At 40.0% G+C, this 26861-nt stretch overlaps 1 protein-coding gene across 1 annotated transcript; it reads right to left on the reverse strand.

Moving 5' to 3' along the window:
* Positions 1 to 13735: 13735 nt before the first annotated feature.
* On the reverse strand, positions 13736 to 26812 carry LOC309702275 (uncharacterized protein). Its single transcript, XM_082526866.1, has 4 exons — positions 26570 to 26812; positions 18737 to 18842; positions 14985 to 16001; positions 13736 to 14659 (listed from the first exon to the last, which is right to left on the reverse strand). The coding sequence occupies exons 2-4, from the start codon at positions 18752 to 18754 to the stop codon at positions 13973 to 13975; spliced, it is 1722 nt and encodes a 573-aa protein (XP_082382992.1). The 5' UTR covers positions 18755 to 18842; positions 26570 to 26812; the 3' UTR covers positions 13736 to 13972.
* Between the last annotated feature and the right edge of the window lie 49 nt (positions 26813 to 26861).

Raw genomic sequence — 26861 nt, forward strand, 5'->3', positions numbered from 1 at the left:
GCGTTAAGGCGTCTGGGAAGGATCTCAAAACTGGATTATAGATGGCAGAGAGTTGGTGTCGTAAGCCCCGCCTCTGTTCAAAGATGGTCGCTCACAGTGGACATAGATGCTTCTTTCACTCCTCTTTCAAACCATCTGTCCTCTCTGCCCAAAATGTGAACATTGGCATCCTCGAAAGAGTGTCCTTTATCCTTAAGATGCAGATGGACTGCTGAGTCTTGTCCTGTGGAGGTGGCTCTTCTATGTTGTGCCATGCGCTTGTGAAGTGGCAGCCACTTGGCAGCCACAGTGATAAATGGCTGAGATGGCTGCAGCTGTACGTGTGAGGTACCTACATATTTCAAGATGAATTTGCAGAGATGTCATGTTTGGTGCTTACAGACATCACACTGCATTTTGTGATTTCGTAGCTATTGTTGTGATATTTCGGAGCTTCCCATGATCACCGTGACAGTCATTCATTTTAACATAACCTTTCTATTCCTTTCAGGGATCCTCATTTTTTTGGTGAGGAAGATCAGCAGCTGTGTCGACAGGCAACAGGTAACGGCATGCTTTTCTGTTAGTACTGTAGACCTTGGTCTGGTGCTCTTTTTTTAGTTTAACACAGTATTTTCATTTGCCGAAGTGTAGAAAGCTTGTTCCAGGAGAAACAAACTTTAGTGAGTTCTGCAAAATGATTCCCACCATTGCACACTCTGTCAGCCTCCAGTGTGCCCTTTTTTTGTCCTTTAACTGAAGAAAGTCGGTATCAGAACATATGAGATAAGTGAGATCCTCATTTTGCCTGCTTATTTCAAGATACAACATTTTCACAAACTGCTGTAAGATAACCTTGCTATTTGTCTTTTCCAACACTTCTACATTCATCCATATTTCCTTGTCTGCTTCTTTCCAGGTGAAAAGTACCTGAAATGGGTGAAAGATTTTGTTTCCAAAAACAAAAGCATGTGCGTTCACCTGAAGAAGCCAAGTGGTGCTGACCTGTGGATAGAAGAGCTTGAGAACACCAAATACAACGGGGATGATGATGAAGTTAACGCCTGGGGAAAATTCTACCTTCCCGAGATTGTAAAAATGCAGGTTATTGGTGTGGTAAAGGGCACCTCATGTCCATGTGACGAGCTTGTGCTGATGACGCGTGAGGACAAAAAGCTGTACGGCTATGACGGAGAGGAGCTGCATCTGGTGGCTTCCAGTTTCCTGGAACTATGTGACAAAACGATCGAGTATCCAGCATCCAAGCGCTACTACAATGGAGAGGCCTTCAAAGATATGGTGAGAAGTTAGACTGCTAAGAATAAGACTGGGGATGCCTAGTGTTAGAGATCAATCACCTGAGCTTTTCTTTGTATTGTTGTGTGTTCTGTTTAGACTGAGGAGGACTGGAAAAAAGTTAAGATGAGTGATGTGGGGAGGAAACTGCAGGAAGAACATAAAAAGCTGGTAAATGAAACCCAGTCAGCGTTCGTCAGCCTAATATCATAGGTGGGTATTGGAGCTGAGTATCATCACTGATTTCTAGAACCTGTTCAATTCCAATTCACAAGGTCCCAATTAGATTCCATTTAATTCTTACTCAGAGAGTCAGAAACATTATAATTCTGATCATTTATCAGTACTGACACTTGTGAAACTTCATCAGAGGTGTGAGCATCACAGCAGATGCTTTTGTGTCAAAGTAACTGAGGATAAAACACAAAACCATGAAGCAGATTTTCCTGGCCTAGCTTTTTACAGTAGATAACCTTAAAAATATTATTCTGCAGTAGAACAAAAGCAGACGAGAACCACGACTCAACAAATGTACATTGTCTGATGCTGCTGAAGTGATTCAGAGGTTTTAATAAGAGGTTTTAATAGAGACACAGCAGAGCATTTTGCAGTTTCACTTAATTAGAAAAAAATAAATAAAATTTGGTATTGAACAGCAGAAATGAGGCTGTCTTGTCGGAAGTCATTAAAAAAAAATGGCTGTAAACAACGGTAGACTGCTTCATAACAAGCAAGCGAATAATGCCAAAAACAGAGATTTGAGATGGGAAACGGTGTTCTTAAAGTACACTGAGAGAGGCAGAGAGCTGTGCTGTGTTGTTTTTCTGTGTGTGTTTTAATGGTGGTGGAAGCAAACCAGCAAAAGTAAGAGGGAATTCATGACAATGTTTATGTCAAGCGAAATGTGTCTTCTTTTGCTGCTGGTTTGGTTAGAGAGAGACAAAACGTGCAGCTTCAGGATCTGAGCAGCTTTCAGCACCAACGGCATCACAGCTCAGACTTGGATTCAGGATTAAGCCCTTTATGTTTGACTGTAGTGATTGTAGCTCTGTCCTTGTTATTAATCGCTTTAGTCAAACACAGCTATTGTTTGCTGGGATGTGTATATCCTTGACAGTTTGTATCTCAGAGTTATCAAAGACACTGTGGATAATCATCAAGAGATTGTTGTCCTCTTAATAATGACCTATTTGATTGTTTGTTTTTTCTTCTTCTTACAGATTCTGGTATTTGGCCAAAAGAGAGCTTCACAATTCTTGGCTTCACCTGTGGTAGAAAAATGACTAAAGTTATGCAACACTCTCTAAAATTAAAGCTATGCAACGCTTTAACATGAATGGCGAAGGAGTGCATCTCTTTCACTGTCTCTTCCTGTCCTCTTCTCAGTCTTTGTTGTGGCACCTCTGCTATGTGTTATAGAAAGCACTTGGAATCATGTTCAATACAAAAACACCAAACTCGTGGGATTGCCCTAGCAAGCAGTTGGTAAAAACTAATTAAAACTGATATATATCAGCTTCACTTTCTAGCTGCAAAAGCACGTTTCTGCAAAAGCATGCAGTTTCCTGTCAGCACTTTTTGGCACAGAGTGTACTCAGAGTTAGGCCTTTCTTATATAAAGCAATATAATCAGCATATAAACATTTAAGATGATAAATTTAAAGCTCAACAGTAACTGCTATAAATATTATAACTACACATGTAGTGCTTTTGCTTAAGTAAATTATAGTTGGGATCATAATAAGAAAACATGTGTTTTTATTTTCTGTGTACCCTGGGTACAGACCAGTATAAATATGGGATTCTTCCCAATAAATGCTGTCTGATAATGCTTCATATTGCATTAAACACTAGATATGTAAGCAAACAAACAAAAACCCATAGAAGCCAGTTTTAATTATTAAATGTGACAATTACATGGAGATGGAAAGTAAACATGCTTATACACGTCTCTGTGATTACAGAAAATCCACACAGATGCTGTCAGAGCAGAGAATCTTTGATTTATCAGAATGATGAATGCAAATGATTTCATGAAATCTCACTCTTGTTCTGGGTTGTAAAATTCACCTGTCCAGTTAAACCGAATCCTTTGCAACACGGTTCTAAGAACCCTCCCAACCTCATCCTCAGCTCTCTGCCTGTTGTCCTTTTCAGCTGAGTATTCATCCACATGTGTTTCAACTTCTCTCTCATTTTCAAGCAAATTGCTCAGGCTCTCAGCTTCAGCACAGTTACCATATGGCCACTCTCTGAGGTCTTCTGTGTTCAAGCCAAACAAATTCTTACATGATCTGCAAGGCTTCATTCTGGCACCATCACGGAGACAAAAAGCCTCACACCTGATATTTCCAGGTACTTCAATTGTTCCATCAAAGTAATCTTTCTGGACTGTGTTTGGATAATAGGTCATCACCGCACCAGATACATATTTATGCCATTTGCTAAGACAGGAGGCAGCAATCATAATTTTCCCAGCGTTAGGACCTTTGGTGGACATGGAGACTCCGCAGTACTTTTCTGATTTGTTGGTTTGGGATTTTTGAGAAATGCAGATGGTGGACGAGACGAAAGCTGTTTTTTTATTATTCTCTTCTAAGTCCAAGTCTGTGAGGAGATCTTGCAGACTCTGCTTTATTTGCTCTTCATTCTCTGAGTTATTTTGCAGGACGATCTGAAAACAGTTACAGATCTGGTCAAAGTGTTGCACCTGATTATATAGTTGTTTTTCATAGAAAGTTGATCAACATGTTTGTTTCGCTGCTTGACTTATTTAACTATGCAGGACCATTGGATGCTTTTGGTTTAGACATTTTAAGATAGGGGGTGAAACAAGTCACAAAAATCTATTTAATTTTAAATCAATAAGCAAAAATCCATCTTTGTTCTCACTAATTTATAATTAAATTTGCTAATTGACCTTTTTTTTTCTATTTTGCTATGCCGGGCTGTCAAAACACGCTGAATTTAGAGTCTTTGAGCTTAACAGATCCAGCAGCTACACAGTGACAGCATCATATACGCCTTGAAGACTGTAAGCATCTCCAATAATGAGTCTGTTAGACATTATTTAGAACTAACAAATTCTGAAGCAAGTCTCCAGCTCTCCTGCAGTCTCTGTGTTTGGTGGAGAAGTATAGCTAGAAGCATATGTTGAAGTATAAGGTACAGTATGGATTTTCTTTGGATTTCTCAGTAAAAAAGCACTTTGCATTATACTTTCCTAAAAACTGGAAGTTTGTCAGATTGACTGAAAATGTGAGAAGAGTTATCTTACCATGTCGAGCACACAGGAGAAGGGACTTCGCCTGGGAAGCTGAGTCGAATACAACTTAAAAGGCCTGGGAAGCTTCATTACGCACGTAACTGCTTCGGTACCTGATTCAAACGGATATAAGGAAGTGAATCATCCACGGGATTCGTGGAGTGTGTTGATGGTGACAGAGAGCGAAGAGGTGATCATTCCACTGACAGATATGGAGCCAGCGAGGAAGAGAGGACGTTCTGGCGTGTGGGAATATTTTGAGTTGATTTTGCTCAATTTATTTTATCTGCCGAAGTGAAAAACTTGAAATGTCCAAAATCATGTTTTCATAATGTAAATATCATTACAGCATATGACTGTAGGAACACTTCCATGTGAATTAAAGCTGATGAAGACTACAAAAATGTATTTGACACTATACGTACATTACATTGCTACACAGTTTAGAAAATCATTTTGTTTATTGTTGTTAGGTGATAGTCTGCAGGACCCAGGAATACCTGCATATCTACCAGCTTGCAGTGTGGTTCCTGCACTCCACAGCCTCTTCTGTTCCATGCAAGTGGATTTTCTCCAGGGCAGGAGAAACTATTTCTAAGAAAAGAAACAGACTCAGCCAGCGCACAGTAACACTAATCCTCTTTTTAAATGTAAATAACAAAAGGGCTACCTTACATTGATCATGTTTTTACTTTGCAAGTTCTTGATTAGGGGTGGGTTTTGATTATCGCTTTTCTGATTACAATCCATGCTAAATTGAATAAAGTGATATTGATTCATTAAAATCCCGTGTCGATTTGTAAATTAACGTTATTATGCCTGAAACGCCAGCATCTCAGGTTAAACCTCACAACATGTCGTCAAACACCATGCAGCTAAAACAGTAACTGGGAGCAGGTTTACGGATTCTGCATACAAACGTGAACACAGAGCGCGGACCCGACGCGTCAGAGTCAGATTTTGATGTGTCGGCGGGTCCGCGCTGTGTTTGCCTCTTTTTTTTCGCTGACTTCTGCAGCTGCAGGTTTCATAACTCTCTGTTTACATCTCTAATTAAGTCTCACATGTGTCAGCTTTCTTTTAATAGATACGAAATTATGGATATATACTGTTAAATGATCAGAATTGTAATATTTCTGACTGAGGCAAAACTTTCCAGGTTCCAATCAAATTGAATCGGATCCTGTATCGAATCAAAATGATTCTACAAATCAGTGACGATGCAGCCGTACTCAGCTTCCTAAGCATTTTCCCTTTCCAGTTCACAATCAATCCCACCCCTAGGTCAAAAATATGTATAGGACAATTGGCCTCATCTAATATTTTGTATGAACCTGTCCAGCTGTCCAGTGATTAAACGACAAGTAGATGGAGGCAGGACTCCACAGCAGGGGCATACTCCATAATGTGCTGTGCATTCTCATATGTATATTATATATATTGCTCACTTATTGTATTTACCAACATCAAGGAGTTATGAGCAAAGAAAGGCCACCATAGTGCATGTTTAAATAGGGAAAGTTTATTGATCAAAATGTATTACGCAGATACGCATTACATTTTTTCAGCCCCCCAATCGAGAAAACAAAACCAATTACATGTTCAAAGCAACGGAACGGTGGCCCAATATCAGAGAGAACTCCACTCTTGAGTGAGCAGTGATAATTGAGCAGTCCGTTTTATTTTGCAGATTCAAGCTGCTCTTCAAAGTTTTCACCACCAGATGTCACCGGAGAGGACTGTGTTGAAAAGCTTCGAGTAATGAACCGTTTTTCAATACAAGCTTCAGTGCTTCGGAAAGCTTCATTTGGCCATCACTAGATTAAGTCATTTGTTCATACTTACTTTGTTTGTCTTTTCAGTCTTCATGAGGGTCAGGTGTGGGGAAACGCCCGCCCGGCATTTCCTCATTTTAAAGTCCTGCTGATGTCATACATGACATCAGCAGGTCAAACCAAGTGGAGGGGTTTGTTTTTCCATAGAGATGCTTCCTTTTGTTTGTTTTAAGGTTTAAATGGATTTGTTGAATGTGTTTCTTTTCATCAATACTGCCATTTAGTTGTGTAAATGTGCATATTAGAAGTGTGAAGAGGTTTTGTGTTTTAGATCATCTGTGGAGAGTTTTAGATCCCTCAATTTGAGTGAGTGGTACTGGCTGGGCAATTGGAGGGAAATTGATGGCCCTATTTAAAGCCAGTCTCTACCATAGTGATGGCTAAATGAAGCTTTCTGAAGCTTGTATTGAAAAACGGTTCATTACTCGAAGCTTTTCAACACAGTCCTCTCTGGTGACATCTGGTGGCCAAAAATATGAAGAGCAGCTTGAATCCACAAAAGAAAACCAACTGCTTCATAATGACTGCTCACTCTACAGAGTGGAGTTCTGTCTGATATTGGGCCTCCGTTGTGTTGTTTTGAACGTGTATTTTTGGTGATAAAAAAATGTTTTTTATTTGTTTCATAAATAATGTTGACCACTAAACTTTCCTTGTTTAAACATGCACCATTGTGTGGTCTTTCTTTGCTTGTGACTTCTTGATGTTGGTAAATACAATAATTGAAAAATACCACGTTACATATAACATACATATAATAATGCACATTATGGAGTATGCTTCTGCTGTGAGGTCCTGCCTCCGTGTACTTATGCAATTAATCGCTAGACGGGTATATTTATAAATAATATTATATTAGGGAAATTTTCCCAGACATATTTTTGATCTGGGGGTAGAACTGATTGTGAACTGGAAAGGGAAAATGCTTATGAACTTGCAAATTAAAAACATGATGCATTTAAAATAACCCTTTTTCATTTTTATTTAAGAAGAAAATTTATTCTAGTGTGCGATGGCCGAAACTGTTCCTTTTCGTGGAGAGGAGGTCGATTATCTTGTTAATAATTTCACCTCCTCACTACGTACGACTCTGGATACTGTAGCTCCTGTGAAAACTAAGGCCTCTAATCAGAAGTACCTGATTCTGTGTTATAATTCTGAAACACGTACCCTAAAGCAGATGACTCGTAAGCTGGAGAGGAAATGGCGTGTCACAAATTTAGAGGATCATCATTTAGCCTGGAGAAATAGTTTGCTGCTTTATAAGAAAGCCCTCCGCAAAGCCAGAACATCGTACTATTCATCACTGATTGAAGAAAATAAGAACAACCCCAGGTTTCTCTTCAGCTCTGTAGCCAGGCTGACAAACAGTCAGAGCTCTGTTGAGCCAACCATCCCTTTAACGTTAACTAGTAATGACTTCATGAACTTCTTCACAAATAAAATTTTTATCATTAGAGAAAAAATTACCAATAATCATCCCACAGATGTAATATTATCTACAGCTACTCTTAGTACCATTGATATTAAGTTAGACTCTTTTTCTCCAATTGATCTTTCTGAGTTAACTTCAATAATTACTTCCTCCAAACCATCAACGTGTCTTTTGGACCCCATTCCTACAAAACTGCTCAAAGAAGTCCTGCCATTAATTAATTCTTCGATCTTAAATATGATCAACCTGTCTCTAATAATCGGCTATGTACCACAGGCCTTCAAGCTGGCTGTAGTTAAACCTTTACTCAAAAAGCATCTCTAGACCCAGCAGTCTTAGCTAATTATAGGCCAATCTCCAACCTTCCTTTCATATCAAAAATCCTTGAAAGAGTAGTGGTCAAACAGCTAACAGATCATCTGCAGAGGTTTATTTGAAGAGTTTCAGTCAGGTTTCAGAGCTCATCACAGCACAGAAACAGCTTTAGTGAAGGTTACAAATGATCTTCTTATGGCCTCTGACAGTGGACTCATCTCTGTGCTTGTCCTGCTAGACCTCAGTGCAGCGTTCGATGCTGTTGACCATAATATCCTATTAGAGCGATTAGAACATGCTGTAGGTATTACAGGTACTGTGCTGCAGTGGTTTGTATCATATCTATCTAATAGACTCCAGTTTGTGCATGTAAATGGAGAGTCCTCTTCACACACTGAGGTTAATTATGGAGTTCCACAGGGTTCAGTGCTAGGACCAATTCTGTTTACATTATACATGCTTCCCTTAGGCAGCATCATTAGAAGACATAGCATACATTTACACTGCTATGCAGATGACACCCAGCTCTATCTGTCCATGAAGCCAGATAACACACCAATGAGTTAAACTGCAGGAATGTCTTAAAGACATAAAGACCTGGATGGCCGCTAACTTTCTGCTTCTTAATTCAGATCAAACTGAGGTTATTGTACTCGGCCCTGAAAAGCTTAGAAATATGGTATCTAACCAGATTCTTACTCTGGATGGCATTACCTTGGCCTCCAGTAACGCTGTGAGGAACCTTGGAGTCATTTTTGACCAGGACATGTCCTTCAACGCACATATTAAACAAATATGTAAGACTGCTTTCTTCCATTTGCGCAACATCTCTAAAATTAGAAATATCCTGTCTCAGAGTGACGCTGAAAAACTAGTTCATGCATTTATTACTTCCAGGCTGGACGACTGTAATTCATTATTATCAGGATGTCCAAAAAACTCGCTGAAAAGCCTTCAGCTAATCCAAAATGCTGCAGCAAGAGTCCTGACAGGGACTAGAAAGAGAGAGCAGATTTCTCCTGTTTTGGCTTCCTGTTAAATCCAGAATTCAAAATCCTGCTCTTCACATACAAGGTCTTAAATAATCAGGCCCCATCTTATCTTAATGACCTTGTAGTACCATATCACCCTATTAGGGCACTTCGCTCTCGCTCTGCAGGCCTACTTGTTGTTCCTAGAGTATTTAAAAGTAGAATGGGAGGGAGAGCCTTCGGTTTTCAGGCCCCTCTTCTGTGGAACCAGCTTCCAGTTTGGATTCAGGAGACAGACACTATCTCTACTTTCAAGATTAGGCTTCAAACTTTCCTTTTTGCTAAAGCATATAGTTAGGGCTGGACCAGGTGACCCTGCACCCTCCCTTAGTTATGCTGCAATAGATGTAGGCTGCCGGGGGATTCCCATGATGCATTGAGTTTTTCCTTTCCAGTCACCTTTCTCACTCACTATGTGTTAATAGACCTCTCTGCATTTAATCATATCTGTTATCAATCTCTGTCTCTCTTCCACAGCATGTCTTTATCCTGTCTTCCTTCTCTCACCCCAACCAATCACAGCAGATTGCCCCGCCCTCCCTGAGCCTGGTACTGTCGGAGGTTTCTTCCTGTTAAAAGGGAGTTTTTCCTTCCCACTGTCGCCAAAGTGCTTGCTCATAGGGGGTCATATGATTGTTGGGTTTTTCTCTGTATCTATGAAGCGCCTTGAGATGACTTTTGTTGTGATTTGGCGCTATATAAATAAAATTGAATTGAATTGAATAATTTCTCCTGCCTTAAGAAAAATCCCTTCACATGGCACAGAAGAGGCTGGAGTGCAGAGAAACTGGTAGAGATGCAGTTGTACAGTCTACCTGGGCCCCACAAACTATCAGCTAAAGAGAATAAATACATTAAATTGCTGCACATTTTGTAGACTAACATTTTAAGATTATTTTAAAAATAAAATATATCTTTTTATAACATTAAATGTTACGAGTCAAATGGAAGTCTTTCTAAATATATTTAATGAAATTTATATTATGAAAAACAGATTTTTGACATTTTACGTTTTTCCCGTTTCCAAATAAAATAAACACGCACAAAACAAAAGCAATCAGCCAGAACACAAAGCTGGAAAACCCACCCGATTGACCAAAATCTACTCAAAATACTCCCACACAACAGAACCTCCTCTATTCCTCGCTGGCTCCAAATCTCTCAGTAGAAATATCAGTGGTTTGCTCTCTGTCACCATCAAAATCCCGCGAATGATTCACCTGCTTATAAACCATTGAATCAGATACCGAAGCAGTCACGCTCTAAATGAAGCTTCGGACGTCACTGATCACATGACTCTGGCCAAACGAATCAAGCTTCGACACAGTGCTTCTGAAGCAGTGTGATTTTTTTGACACACGCACCGGAGCGTCAGCTTCAAGCGAGCCATCACTACTCTACCAGATTCAAGAGAGAGCAGAGGTGAGCTGTGTTACCAGATCCATGTTCTGTTGAGTTTTGTTAATACAGTTGATTTGGGGGAAGTTTCACATTAAATTAAGTTCACTGTAAATAAATTGCTCACCTTTGGAAACCTGAAATGTCTGCGTAGTCTGCTTCCCACCACCTTCCTTGACATTTGAGTCTGACAATCTCACATACTGGTTAGTGTAAATGGGACATAGAAACCTTTACATTTAATCCCTTCACCTGATATCTAGTGTCAAAGAATATCAAAGCTGTAAAAGCTGTTTACAGCTATTAAAACAAGCTCGGCTTTACAAAAGAAGACATGCCCTTGGATAAAAGAGTCTATCTTAAACTTAAGGAGAATATGCCGCAAAACGGGACGACTATGGAAGAAAAGCAAACTCCTTAAATGACAAATGAAAACTGTTAGATCAAATATTTTTCTAGACTCATATCAAAAAACAAGAGAAATCCCAAGTTTCTTTTTGACAAAATTAGTGATATTGTCTCCCCAGATGTGGTACCTTTAGATGTACACTCTAAAGTAGATAGTAGTAAACTCCTCCAATTTTTTGTTGACATGATTAAAGAAATCAATGCTGAAATCTTCCCAAAGCTTTCTTGTTCTCCGAGTCAGGCACTCCCTTTGTACTCCTGGTCAACTTTTACAACTGCAAAATATATATTGAAATAGCAGCCCTGGTGGACAAAATGAAGCCACCTACAAGCCCCTAAGACATTGTCCCCATTAAGCTCTTCATCAATGCCTTTGACACCATTGGTCCTTGGGTTGGGAACCTTTTTAATGTTTCTCTTCAGACTGGGGTGTTCTCCAGCTTTTTAAACATGCCATTGTGGAACCAAGGCTCAAAAAACCCAACCTGGATCCAACACTACTTTAAAATGTAATCTCCAAACTCCCATTTATGTCAAAACTCCTTGAGAAGGCAGTAGCTTTCCACCTCACAGCATACTTGGAGAACTATAACTTCAATGAGCGTTTTCAGTCTGGGTTCTGTAAATTGCATTCCACTGAGACAGCACTACTGAAAGTTACTAATGATATTATGATGTCAGCAAGCTCCGGAGAATACACAGTCCTCTTCTTGTTAGACCTTACCTCAGCCTTTGATACAGTCAACCATACCATCCTGATAAACAGACTGAGAGACCTGGTTGCGATGTCTGCTCTGTTCACTGGTTTTCTTTTGATATATCTGAAAGGAGTTTTAGTGTGTCTGCAAACCAGATCACGTCGGAATCTACAGAGTTGTTGTGCGGAGTTCCTCAGGGCTCTGTGCTGGGACCTATTCTGTTTTTAATATACAATTTTCCTTTAAGCCAGATAATACAGCAGTTTCCTGAAGTATCTTATCATTTCTTTGCTGACAATATTCAGCTATATTATTCTTTTAAGCCTGCTGAAGCTCATAAGCTCTCCAATCTGATTGACTGTTTAACCAACATTAAACAATGGTTGAACAATAATTGCTTACAGATAAACCCGGCAGAAACTTTGATGATTGCACCAGACAGTGCCTGATATTAAACGGCGACTGGGTGACTGAGGTTCCTCACAGAAACATAACCTTAGAAACCTGGGTGTTATTTTCGATGAAGCTTTTTCTTTGGAGGGACATTTAAAGCAGACAGTAAGAACCGGCTTTTTTCACTTGAGGAACATTTCTAAACTTAGATCCATCGTGTCAACAAGTGAACTCAAGATGATAATACATGCTTTTGTCTCTACAAGACTTGACTACTGCAACAGCCTGTTTACTTGTCTAAACAAGAAAGGGCTAGCTCGTCTACAGGTTGTTCAAAACTGACAGCAAGGCTACAGACCCGCTCGAACAAGGGAGCTCATATGACCCTGTTTTAAAGTCGGTGCACTGGCTACCAATCAGATTTAGGTTCCATTTTAAAATTCTAGCTTTAACTTTTACATTTTACATTACAGGAACTTTTCTCTTTGTGTCCAATATCAACACTGTGACTCCTCAGAGTGTAAACTTTACTTCAGCAAAACCAAAAACTGAGTTGTAGAAGTCGTCACACCAAATGTCTTATGATAACAAGAAAAAAGATGTTTTCAGTACACGGCCTGAACTTCTTCCTCAATTTCTTCTTCTTCCGTCAGCTTATGTTGAGATTATTTCAGTTTGTAGATGATCAGATTACATAATTGTAATTTACATAATTAAACTAAGGGGTAAGATGGCTCCAGTGTGTGTGCTTGCTGTTTACCTCTGTCAGTTTTCTTACTGTTTGTTCTGTTTCTGATGATTCTTGTCACTGAAATCAACTCAAAACTGGGGAACACCAAAACCCTTTGGATCTTCAGTTTTTTGCCATCAGCTTTCAGAGCTCTAATCAGAAGAAACAAACAGGGTATCCTCTGCTCCTGGCTGATGTTCCTGATTACTTGCTACATAAAGTGCCACCACCTGCTCCGACACACCGCCACAGACACCGGGGTAAACGTGCCGGTCGGCTGGTGAAGTTTAAAGCTTGACTTATCTTTTCTTCAGCGGCCGCTCAAGCTGGTTATGGTCCGTTCCGCCACATCCCAAGTCGTCTCCTGGATCCTGTTATCTCCTGTCTGGTTACTGTTGTGGGCTTAGGTGTCCATAACCCTGCTCACCACTGTTTTTTGCATCGTGGGAGTCATGGAATAAACTTTTTGAATTTGCTCCCATTAACTTGGGCTTCACCGACAACTTCTACCCAGGCTCCAGCTCCAATGAAGATGGCTCTAACAAATGCGTGGTCCTTAGCAAATAAAGCTTCATTATAAATTATTTTTCCTCCAATGGATTGGATCTCCTTTTTGTGACTGAGACACAGATGAGAGTTGGTGAGTCTAGCATTATTTCTGGACTGTTACCCTCTGACGGCTCATTTCTTAATGCTCCAAGGATGTCAGGTAGAGGAGAAGGAATATTGACTGTGTTCAAAAATAACTTTCACTGCAAACAACTCCATGTACCTGTTTAAACAAGTGACAATATTCACTAAATAAGCACTAATAATATATTAATTTTGTAACACACTGAAAACAGTTCATCTAACTGTGACTGTAAATATGTTTCCATTTGTCACTTCAGTTTTTACTCTGAAACACAGGAAATGACATCATGGCTCAAATCTTTGTCATTAAAATCTTTCTTTATTTAACATTTGAATTTTTTATTTAACATTTGCAAGATTCAATAACATAAAGAACCCAAACAAGAAAACATTTATGTGCATCAAAATACATTAAAACAAAAACTTTATAATAGGAAACAGAGTTTTCAACCAACCGATGAAAAGAAAGCTAACCACTTGACATGAACACTACAGTAGGACAGTTTTGAAAGCTTAAAATGCAACTAGGGGAAGAGTTTGATTCACAGCTGCCTCATCAGATTTTTACAGGAGATTCTATCTGAACTCTGTGGAGCCTGATCTCAAGCTTTTTGAGTCTGACACAGAAACCAGAGGATCTTTCTGTGTCTTCAGATTCACTGTGATCCAGTGATGGGAGTGATTTCAGCCCTGAGTGATCGCGCTGATGTTTGCACAGAGCAGACAATGAGGTGAATGTTTGGGCACATTGGTAACAGTGAAACAGTTTATTAGTAACGTGGGATCGTTTGTGTGCAGAGTATGAACTGAGATTCCTGAAGCTCTTGTCACACTGGTCACAGCTGTAGTTTCCTTCCATGTGTCCACGTTCATGAATGTTACGATTACCTGAATGTGAGAAGCTTCTCTCACAGTGTCTGCACTTGTGTGGTTTCTCTCCTGTGTGGACTCGTTTGTGTGATTTAAGCTGACCTGCAGTGGTGAAGGATGACCCACACTGATCACAGAGGTGCTTTTTAACCCCACTGTGAATCAGTTCATGTCGTTTTAAATCACTTGGTGTGGTGAAGCTTCTCCCACATTCTTTGCAGTATTTCAGTTTGTCTCCAGTGTGTCTACGTTGATGTACTTTTAGGGTCTTTTGCCGACTGAAAGTTTTTCCACAGAGGTCACAATGAAAGTCTTTCCCACCACCACAGTGATGACAGGGTTGAGAACTGGATCCATCTGTGTCGCTCTGCTTCTAAACAAAGACACAAAGACAGTGTAAGTCAGTCCTTCAACATTTGTATCCTGAACGTCGCCTGAAATAAAGAGCATCTCTGCAGACGTCCAACTACATTTGACTGTTTCAGTTAACACACTCAGTTTACTGGGCTGCAATAACTACAATACTACCACCATAATACTACAGTAATACTAAAATTATAACTGAAAGGAAAATCTGAATAATCACTCAGAGCTGCTTTTCCATGCAGTAGAATTGCTAACATGCTAACACAGTTTAATGAGCAGAGTTGTTCCAAACAGTCAGGCTAAAATGACAAGATAACAATATAAATACATACCTCACAGTAGCTGCACTTGTAGAGTCTCTTTCTGGTGTGGATCTGTTGGTGTCGTCTCAGGTGACGTGGAGATTTAAAAGTCTTCTCACACAGGTCACATTGATAAGGTCTCTCCTCAGTGTGGGTAAACATGTGTCGTTGTAACTGTGCGTCTGTTGTAAACTGTTTGCCACACTGTTCACAGCAGTACACATCGTGTCTGGTGTGAATGCGTAGGTGTGTATTTCGGCTCTCTCTCCGGCTGAAAGTTTTTCCACAGATGTCACAGCTGTATGGCTTAATTCCAGAGTGGGTAACTAGATGCCTCTGTAAACTGCTACTTTGAGTAAAAGCTCTGCCACACTGATCACAGCTGTACGCTTTAACTCCACTGTGGATGAGTTGGTGTTGTTTTAGGGAACCCTTCAAGGAAAAAGACTTTCCACACAAGTCACAGCTGAACGGTCTCTCTCCAGTGTGGATGACCTGATGCTGTTTTAGTGAAGCCTTCAGAGTAAACTCCATCCCACACTCATCACAGCTGTATGCCTTAATTCCAGAGTGGGTAACTAGATGACTCTGTAAGTGGCTACTGTGAGTAAAAGCTCTGCCACACTGATCACAGCTGTACGCTTTAACTCCACTGTGGACGAGTTGGTGTTGTTTTAGGTAACCCTTCAAGGAAAAAGACTTTCCACACTCGTCACAGCTGTATGCCTTAATTCCAGAGTGGGTAACTAGATGACTCTGTAAGTGGCTACTGTGAGTAAAAGCTCTGCCACACTGATCACAGCTGTACGCTTTAACTCCACTATGGATGAGTTGGTGTGTTTTTAGGGAACCCTTCAAGGAAAAAGACTTTCCACACAAGTCACAGCTGAACGGTCTCTCTCCAGTGTGGATGACCTGATGCTGTTTTAGTGAAGCCCTCACAGTAAAACCCTTCCCACACTCGTCACAGGTGTGTTTTTTCTCTCCCTTTCTTCTGTGAGGTTTGTCGGCCTCCTGAGAGCGCTGACTTCTGGCTCCATGTTGGTCCTGCAGTGACAGAGATACAAACAGAGGCAGTGAGTGAAATGCAGTCGTGGAACAAACTCAACCTTCAAACTCCATTAACACTAGTTTTAAACCTGAAGGTGGAGCGTGGCACCAAACACCTTAAAGGTCTCTTATCCCCACCTGCTGGTAGTTCTAACACATTACATCCAACCTGCTGTTAAAGATAATTCATGACTGTTCAAACACTAAAATCACACACACACACACACACACACACACACACACACACACACACACTTTTATAATTTAGATTATTTTGTTGTTTCCTATTACATATTTCTATAATTTGTATAGATTTATACAGAATTATTCAGTGATAATAAATCCTATGTTTGTTTATTCTAAAGGAACCCCGTTAGCTTCCACAACAGATGTTGCTCGTCTTCCGTCAAATACTCACATAAAATATTACACAATAAAGTGGATTCAAGATATCCACATAATTTCACTCTTACATCCACAGTGAGGTTTCACAATTGTTCAAATATAAGCAATCAATAATAATAATAATAATATCAATAACATTGAGGCACATTACACAAGTTTCAAAAACAAATCATGTCTTACAATATTTACAACAACTAAAAGCTCTGTAAATCGGCTTTTAAGTGTTCATTGAAGTTTTGAATAATTCTCTAATTTTTTAAGGCAACTTATTTCACTTAAAAGTTGCTCTAAATGTAACAGTTTTACAAAACGTTACTTTTAACTCGAGCATTTACTAAATTGCAGCTTGTTGAAAACTGTGTAATATGATGATGTATTTCATCTGGATACTGCAGCTGAGCAGAATAAATGTGGTGTGTTTAACAGAATTGCTTTCTTTAGAACTACAAGTAAGCCATAGAATATTTTAGCCTGTACAGGAAGCCAAGAAAGGTTATTATGCATTTTATCAATATTAGTATAGTATGAACATCTTCACACTAATCTGGACGCCTTATTCTGGACTAACTGAAGTCTGTTAAGATCTGTCTTATTAGCTGCTGACCAAATGATTGAACAATACTCCAGATGAGACATTACTAGTGGATTAATGACATCTTTCATAATGAAGAAGTGATACACAAAGAGCATTTCATAGCCATAGCTATGCCTTGTCGGCAGAGTTATGTGACATTAGTGATGTTTGTACTTTCAGCGTTAACTTGGTTTTAAAGCCTTTAAAATATACGCCGTTCAATAGTCGACCTTAATCTGACAGAGAATGTGATGATTTTGTGGATAATTAAAGTCAGTCATATATCCACAAACACAACAAGCTGAAAGTCAGTGATGCTGCTCGGTTTGCAGTCCTGAACATCACGGCACAAGCAGGATTCACTGCACTGTTAATGTTAGCTGTGTTATATTGCTGCCTCTGTTCGGTGGTGTCGAGCCAAACGCACTTTAACGTGTGTTTGAACGAGCTGACGGTTCACTCGTTAAGCTGAAAGAAAGATGCTTTAATCACAGCAGTCACACATGTGTCCACTGCACCATCTGGAACTCTTCTTGTTTACACTCGTAATAACACAAACACTAAATCCTGCTTCTCTGCTGCTGTTGTGTAGCAGTGTGTACACCTGAGACTGTCACCTGTCTGTCTGTCCTGCACTCTCTCTCTGTTTCTTTCTCTCTGATTGTGGAATAAAAGTATGAACATGTGTTTATAAGTTACACTTGTGTTTGAATCCTGCAGCTTATCACACATTTGATTTCCATGTGTGACGACTGCAAGTGTCCAGAGTGAGGACAGACTGAGGGAGCCACTGCTGCACATCATCTGTGAGGCTTTGCAGCCCTGATGATCCACCAGGACAAACTCAGCAGTGTGTGAGGAAGAGGAGGAGGAAGAGCCAGCAGCAGCTGACAGATGGAGAGAATAGACAGACTGTTCCCTGTTTGTGAAGGACTGCTAGGAAAGTTTAACATAACTGTCTGTGCTGAATCAGTCTTATTAGGTAATGTTCAAATAATGTGATCATCCCAGTGTTTTCAGTGTGGGAGAAAGTACTCAGAGTACTCAGGGCCTTCAAGTTACACACTATGAAAGGCAGCAACAAGTTTAATGTTCAGAAACCTAAAGTCTGTATCAGCAGCAGGATGGAGCTAAAAATAAATGTTGGTTTCAGTTCTATGAAGCTTTGAGTGTTTTGGATCAGCAGCTGCTGTGTTTGTTGCATCATATTGCTGTAACTGTTTATATGCTTTATATATTCTGAGCTAAGTTGATCTATAGTGTTACATGATACACTCTCAGAAAGTACATTACTGGTGTTTAAAAGTCCAGAAATGCCCCTTTAAAGGTTCAATCTAAAATAAAGTACAAATCTGTATTATAAAAACTTAAGCAGCAACTTCTCCAGCTTCCAATATTTATGCAATTCTCAAACCTTTTGGCCACGACTGTATAACCTCTTCTGAAGTTTAGTGGATATTATACATGGTTATGCTCAGGATGTGTCGGCCAGTTTCCACTGGAAACGCCTTTTGGTTAAACTGTCAGCGAGGAATTTGCATTTGCACTGTTACATTTTTATATAACTTTAATGCACATAAACAACAGCTGCTTGTTTCAGTGAAAATACATTGATGGGTTTTTAATAAAGTTGTGCAGCTGTAAAGTATTTTGTCTGGTGTCAATTCTATCGTCAGCTACATCGTTATGGCAAATGTTCCAATGTATATGGTGATAAATATCTTTGGTCATATGGTCCTGCTCTGTCTGTCACCTTCTGTGTTGAGCTCATTGTTTCCTCTGTAGTGGCTGAGCTGAGTCCAAGTAGCTGAAAATGTTCCTCTGCTGCTCCGTCAGACTCTCCTCCTCCTGCTGATCAGCTGGGACACAAAACAGATCTTTGTTAGGCTCCACACTGCACTGAAGAGTCAAAGTGTCTCATATGTTCATCTGACAAGTAAAAGAACACATTTTTGTTTCCCGAGGTGGGCAACTTGTTGGAAACAAACACAAAAGGTTTGAGCACTGATACCTGCCATTGCTGGCATTGAAAGATGCAACGCCAGCAATGTGGATTGGTTTGAGTCTTGACAATCCACATTGCTGGCATCTTTCAATATGTTTGAATGCACCAGTGTAAGTGCAGCCACTCAGACTCAATGTGTTCATAGAAACAGGTGCACATGTGTCACGAGTTCATCCAGCAGTAGCTATGGCACTTGGCCACAGGGGGCAGCAGTGGACTGACCTGCATTCGAGACTGCTCCAGCTGCTCTGTGACAGTCAGTAGATCTGCTACAAATTGCAGATCATATGCAAGTTTTGGAAATGACATTATAAATATTCCTAACTTAGCCACAGCAGCCATGTTGATGTATTACCTATATTGGCTGAAAATGTTCATTTGCAGAGAAAAGACACAGGCAGACTGTGCTTACAGGACAACAACAACAACAATCTTTATTTATAGAGCACATTTAAAAACCAACGGCATGCCAAAGTGCTTAACATAGAACAAATTAACACAAGTATAATCAGAGTCATAAAAATAAAAGTGTAGAATTATGTTCACAGGAAAAAGCCACCAATAGAAAAAATATAACTATAGCACATAGCTATAGCACAATATAACTGTGCCATCAACACACAATGGGGATAAGACATACACAGCGCAAATAAAAAGCAAGATAGGAAAATTAGTAAAATAAATCACTGCAGACAAGGCCAGCATTTAACCGGTAGAAAACGCAAGATTAAACAAATACGTTTTAAGCCGTGATTTAAAAGATTGAATAGAGTCAGACGCCCGAATGCCAATGGGAAGGTTGTTCCACAACTCTGGTGCGGCCAGGGCAAACGCTCGATCACCTCTAGACTTCAGCCGAGATCTAGGCCGCACCAACAGTAACTGTGAGGATGATCTTAAAGCCCTAGCAGGAACATATAAGCTTAAGAGTTCCTTAAGATAGCTCGGTGCTGTGTTATTAGTGATTTTAAAAGTAAACAGCAGAATTTTAAATTGGATACGATATTTCACAGGCAACCAGTGCAAATCAGCTAGGACGGGAGTAATGTGGGCAAACTTCTTAGTTTTGGTTAGAATGCGTGCAGCAGCATTTTGGACTGTCTGTAATCTATGGAGGAGGGAGAGTGGAGTCCAAAATAGAGTGAATTGCAGTAATCCAGCCTCGAAGTTACAAAGGCATGGATGAGTTTTTCCAGGTCTTTATGCGGGATGTACTGCCTGGCCTTAGAAATAAGGCGGAGTTGGTATAAACTGGATCTAACAACAGCAGACACTTGTCTATCAAGTTTAAATGAGCTGTCAAGTAACACGCCCAAATTCCTAACAGTGTCGGAAAAGGAGCTAGTGAGAAAACCAAAAGCATCACGAAGTTTGGCACGAAGGACGTCACTGCCAAAGACCACAATTTCAGTTTTCTTATCATTAAGGATAAGAGTATTTGCCAGGAGCCATTGCCTGACCTCACACATGCACTCTCGAAAACTATTCAAGGACAAAGCTAGGTCATCATTTAACTCAAAGTAGATCTGAATGTCATCAGCATAATAATGAAAAGCGATGTGATATTTCTCAAAGATAGCGCTTAATGGAAGCATGTACAATGAGAACAGAGTAGGGCCTAACACAGATCCCTGAGGGACACCACAACAGACAGGTACAGCGGAGGAAGAGGAAGTGGCCAAGTGAACCGAGGAGAGCCGATTGGACAAGTATGATTTAAACCAATCCAAGGCAACACCCTTGATGCCTACAGCGTGCTCAAGTCTCGCCAATAGGATTTTATGATCAACCATATCGAAAGCCGACGATAAATCCAATAGCACTAGGACCGAGGAGCGCCCATTATCAGCCATTAGTAGAAGGTCATTGAGAACTCGGAGCAGCGCTGACTCAGTGCTATGATGTGGTTTGAAGGCCGATTGGAATTTATCATTAATGCTATTCTCATCCAGGTAGGCCTGGAGTTGAAGCAACACTATCTTCTCAAGAATTTTGGCCAAGAACGGAAGCTTGGAAATCGGCCTATAGTTCGCATAATCATTATAATCGAGGTTCCTTTTTTTAAGAACAGGCTGAATTATAGCATGTTTAAAGGCTGATGGTACGCAACCAAAGAGCAAAGAAGACTTCAAAAGGGACAATATACTAGGTCCAATTGCACTGAAACAGTCCTTAACTATACAAGATGGAAGAACATCATATACGAGATTAGTATTGTTCAGTTGTTCAACCAGACGCTTAAGAGTAGGGAGTGAAACGGGTTCAAACTGATAGAAGAGGAACAGTCAGGGGTAAACGCAGGGCCTGTCATTAAAGGAAGAGCAGATTTAAGAGATGAGACTTTATCTAAAAAATAATTTAAAAATTGTTCGCAAAGAACCGTGGAGCACGGCAGCGGCATAGTGGGGCAGGGGTTGACCACAGAGTTAAACATTTTAAATAAAATTCGAGGATTGTTACCATTGGTAGAGATAATTTTTGAAAGAAAAGCTGCTTTAGCCATTTTGGCAGCAGTTTGAAACTTCAAGCGACTAGTACGTAGGATGTCGTAAGATGCCTGGAGTTTATCTTTCCTCCACCTTCTCTCATCCCGCCGACACGCACGTCGTAGAGCGCGAACAGAGTCACTTAACCAACATTGTGAGTAAGTTCTGGGGCGCTTCATTTTAATAGGTGCCACAGTGTCGAGGATGGAGGAACATGTAGTTAACAGGGTATTGGCAAAATTCTCAACCATATGAGGGGTAAGACAATCTGACGTAATAGATGCAGAATACACAAAAGAAGCAGAGAATTTCACCACAGTATCAGCATTAACAGTACGCACATCACATAATAACGTTACATGTTATTATGTGATGTTACTGAAATCATCATGAATAACAGGAGTGGTGATTCCTGTAACTTTGTGTATATAATTTGGCATTTCTTACTGATGTAGGCCAAAAATAAATACATAAACTGAGCACCTGATGGCTTTGAACTTTTGTTGTCCATCTTCCATTGGTTTGAATTTTGCGCTCCAGTACAAACACAAATCCCCCAACCCGAGGATCAGCACAATTAACCTAACAGACCTACACCTTAGTTCACAGATTCACTTTGTCTAAGGTTGATTTCTGGGATTTCACACAACCCAGGATTCAGATCGTGAATCCATGATGGGCTTGGATTTACATCATTATAAATGAAATGTGCTCTACTTGGAAGCAGCCGGCCCCGCCCCTTTTGACGGGTTGTGTGAGACTTTAAATCATCAAACTGTAAATTATAAATTTAAATTGTTATTGATCCTTTACCCCGAGTCCTAAAGTGTAGATTTATTTTCTTACTCTTCTTATATTTATTGTTTGTTTACTTGCACCGCTGTAACTGCAGCCTCGTCGTCTCGTCTCTCTATATGCTGGACTGTCTGTAGCGGAGATGACAATAAAGTTTACTTTGGCTTCAGCAGCGCGCAGGCGCACCGAGGGCTCTCGCGCTCACTTTATATAATTTAGAAAAAACATCGGTGCAGATTATAAGTCTGTATCATAATATCTGTTTGTTGTGTTGTTTTTATTTTGTTTTGCGAGTTGGTTATTAGATGCCGCTCCAGCCAGCCAGAGACTCCCCGCCGTAATAAACTACGTATTCTCTTATTGCTGTTACCAAGTTCCTGTGAAAAGCAGATTTTTCCCACTGCTGACTCAGCTGGATCAGGGAGAGTGACTGAGGCAGATATTGAGCTGTCAGTGTTTTTATATAACATTAAAGTCCCTGAGGGTATGGCACCAAGCACCATTGAGAATTCCCCAACACTGTTTGACAAGTTTGATGAGCATCTTGACTTTTGGTCTTTGGATATTAACAGTCCTGGATATGTGACTTCTTGTTTAACAGAAATGTTACAGAGAGCATTTGCAGTGCAGCCTTTAATTGCTAGTAATTCACATTTTTTTAGATTTCGACATAAAGCAGATGCCTCAGAGAAATCACTAATAACACTAAGGGCTGGACGGATTTGATTTGCATTCTTCAAGAAGAGTGTGGTGTCATCAGCTAGCTGGCTGATGATGAGCTCCTTATCAGCTGTGCTGATTCCTTGTATAACAGGTCAAATCTCGGGGTGGAGTCTTAATCATTTTAATTGAGCTATTGCCATTCGTGTACAAGGTTTTGATAGCTTTACAGAAAAATGCCAAATTTTTCCAAAGAGTGGAAAATAAATTGATGTTCAATTGTATCAAAAGCCTTTTAAAAATCCAGGAAGAGAATGAAGCTATAGTCAGATACCAAATCAGAGTAATCAAGTAGATCTAAAACCAGTCTCATGTTCTTAGAAAGGTGTCTGTTTCTCATAAAGCCTGATTGTGTCTCATCGATAATTGTGTCCAAGAACTCTTTCATTCTGTTAGCAAGTACTAAAGCCATAATCTCATAGTCATCATTGAGCAGACAGATGGGTCTCCAATTGTCAATAAGAAGTAAGTCTTTGTTTGGCTTTGGAATAAGTGTTATGAGACCCTGAGTAAGAGTAGGAGGGAGGATGTTATTCTCTACACTTCCTATGAAAAGCTGCAGTAAGAACGGAGCCAGGAGATTAGAAAATGATTCATAAAACTCTGCAGTCAAACCATCTGTGCCGGGAGATTTGTTGGCCTTAAGTGCAGAAATAGGATTACAAACGTCCTCCACAGTCAGAGGGCTGTCACAGTGACTTCTATCTTCCACAACAATAGTTTTTAGGTTTTTAATATTATTGAGAAACAGCGTTGAGACACATATATATATATATATATTCTACTTTTCTAAATGATTGACTATTTCAATGGAGAACCTAAATGACACGGACCCGTGTTTGTTATTACATATCTCTATTTTGAATGTGACAAGTCTATCATTCCCTGTTATTCATAGGTATTAACAGAGTTTTTGGCCTTTTTTTCCTCTATAACAGTTAATTGACTCTTTACAGTGGCCTGCTATGGTTAATAATAACATGTTCAGTCATGAGTGAAATCAAAGCTTTTCTTCACTTTAGCATTTAACATTCCCAACAATATAATGTGATACCTTAATTAAAACACAGCTAATAAAACACAATTTTCTTAATGCAAACATCAGTGACTCAACATTAGCAACCAAAGGGTTCAGTCTGCAGCTCACACTCATGTGAAGCTACAGCCTCCCCCTTTAGTCTCTGTCATCCTTCTGCTCCTGCAACAACAAAACAAAGCAAGACAAAACCTCCACCCTTCTTCTACAGGCTGGGTGAATTGTTGTGGACATTCACTAATCCTAAAGTCGGCACCGTTTTTGTCTCAGTATCAAGTCAGTTAAACTTTTAGTCGTCAGTCCGTCACAGTCCAGTCACATGCATACATCCACACACATTCATACCAGATATTGCTGATAATGGAGTCTCACGCGCAGCCTATTCGAGCCTCCATCACCAGCAAGATGATGTCATCATTTTAAAGGAAAACAGCTCCTTGTTTTTGGACTGGATTGACTCGCTGCAATCCTTTTAGGCTCAGGACTTCTCATGTGATCAATGTCACATATAAGTGAATTTCTCCCAAGCCCATTATAATCATGGAGAAAAACACTTTGCCACTGTTTCCAGTAAGAATATTTTATAGCGCTTTAAAGTTCAACCTCTCAGGTCTGGATTAAAGAGCTGATTTGTTAAATCGGGAACTCACAAAATACCAAAATATCACCAGCGGTGGATCACACCTCTCAGATGTTCTTATCTCAGTGCACTGTAACAAAAGCACAAACAAACGCAACCAATAAAATACTAATAAAGTAACAAATACTGGGGCCCATTGCAAACATGTCCAAGCATAAAACCATCTTTCTCTCTCTTAGAGAAAGAAAACAATCCAAACCTCACTGATAAAATCAACCTAGTGTCAAGCAAAACCCAAAAATCAACCAAAACTTCACCAGAAAGTTTTCCTCCCTCCCGGGACAATATTGTGCAGGAATACAGGCACCGTAACTCCTTTTGCACTGACAAAAACATGTTGGATTTACTTGATTCAATAGTGGACACTGGTTGCACACAAAGGTTTTGCTTTGGCAGAAACTTAAACAACTGAGTTAAATCAACACAACCTTTTCATATTCAGTAAACCTGCATGTTGTGTTCATAAAACACGATTGAAACATGTTCAGATGGAGTAAGTTGAGCTCCTGGAACATTTTAATCCTTCAATTGAAATTGAATGGGTCTACAACAACTACCATCCTCCTATCTCTATCCTGGTTGCAGCAGGGCTGGGAAATAACCCTGAAGTGATAGGTTACCAGGCAGGGTACACCCTGGACAGCTCACCAGTCTATCAGATAGAAACACACAGCCGTTTACATTCATGGATAATTTAGCCCAGGACCTTCTTACTGTGGAGCAACAGCACTAACCAGCATGCCAACAATGGAGGAAATACAGGAAAGCTATGATTTCCTGTATTTGAGGCAGAATTCTTTTGTTCTTGCCCTTGACAGGTTAATCCACAATAAATAGCAACAGCATGCATGTGGTGTGTGTGTGGTTGTCTGCCTCTTATAACTCCAGTGATTTTCCTGTAGTTTGAAATCTTATGCGGTGTTGACACAATAATTTGTTGTAAACCAGGAAATTCCCAACTGTGGTAGAAAGCACAGCTTAGCCTCAGCAAATGTTCAAAGAAAAGTCGTCACTTCCTGATTTCTGCTTCACTGATAAATATTGTCACACTGGGGTTTTTGCAAATGATATCAGTGAGCACTGTGTGGCAGCTGGAGTCAGACAACTGAAGCTCCCACAATCAAGACCACAAACAGCTTTCAAAGGAGATTTGAAGCTTTTCTGGCAGCAAGCTTCATGATTTATGGGACTGGAACTGGAACAGAAACTACCTGATCACCAATGGTGAGCTGGCATGGAATTATTTTTATGACATTTTATCAAAGTTATAAATAAGCATGCCCATTAACACATAGTGAGTGAGCATGTTGTCTTCCCACGCAGTGAACAGCGGATGCTAATGTTTTTGTCACTTTTTACAGAGTCAAACTCAAAGTAAGGTCAGTGCTTCCACGCTTTAAACGCTGCACGCTCACACTCTCTCCACACTCGATAGATTATCCATTGTTCATCTGCACACAGCTGCGGTTTTAGTAACGCAGTAACGCAGCGTGCTTACGGGAAAGTAACAGTAATCTAATTACCTTTTTTGCAATAGTAATCCCTCACTTTACTCGTTTCTTGGAAAAAGTAATCGGATTACTGCCCATCTCTGGTTGGAGCTGTGCACTTGTGGGTTCAACCTTGTGTACACGTTTATCTTTGCTGTGTGTACTTGTACCTCTGAGTGGAAGCTGAACTCTTGAGTTCGAGTATCGAAGCATCAGCTGTGACGTTAAAGTCCAAACAGCTCGTTCATTTGACGTGCAAATGAACGAAGGTAACGCCGTTTTCATGTGGATGTGTCACTGAGACACTTTCCACATCCACAGCTCACAAAATGGGAAAACTATAGAAGTATAACAATGAAGAAGTTACTATGTTACGGGTCCCAAGGATGAAGACCTCGATGACAAATATGTTACCTGTAAAAGCAGGTGAAGAGCAGAGTAAGGAAGACACGATGCGTCTCTGCTTTCCTCCAGAACGTGTCTGAGTCTGATTTATTTCACACAAATAAATGCTATAAAACACTAAACATGAGCTTTCAATATACTGTTCAGCTGGTTCCTCATTCACATCAATTACATTTACTTATTTCACAACATCAGTGAAATATACTCTTTTTAACTGGTTCAGTTTCTCAAGTTCACACTTCTTTCCATAACAGCTACATCCTTTTATCATATCAATAAACACATCACATTGTCTTCTGCA

Source organism: Aulonocara stuartgranti (genome assembly GCF_965226115.1).
Source record: "Aulonocara stuartgranti genome assembly, chromosome: 3".
NCBI classification, from domain to species: domain Eukaryota; kingdom Metazoa; phylum Chordata; class Actinopteri; order Cichliformes; family Cichlidae; genus Aulonocara; species Aulonocara stuartgranti.

Coding starts and splice junctions, on each gene's coding strand:
- LOC309702275 (XM_082526866.1), bottom strand. Junction 14,660..14,984: donor ACAAGTGCAGCTACTGTGAG/GTATGTATTTAT, acceptor GTCTTTGTTTAG/AAGCAGAGCGACACAGATGG.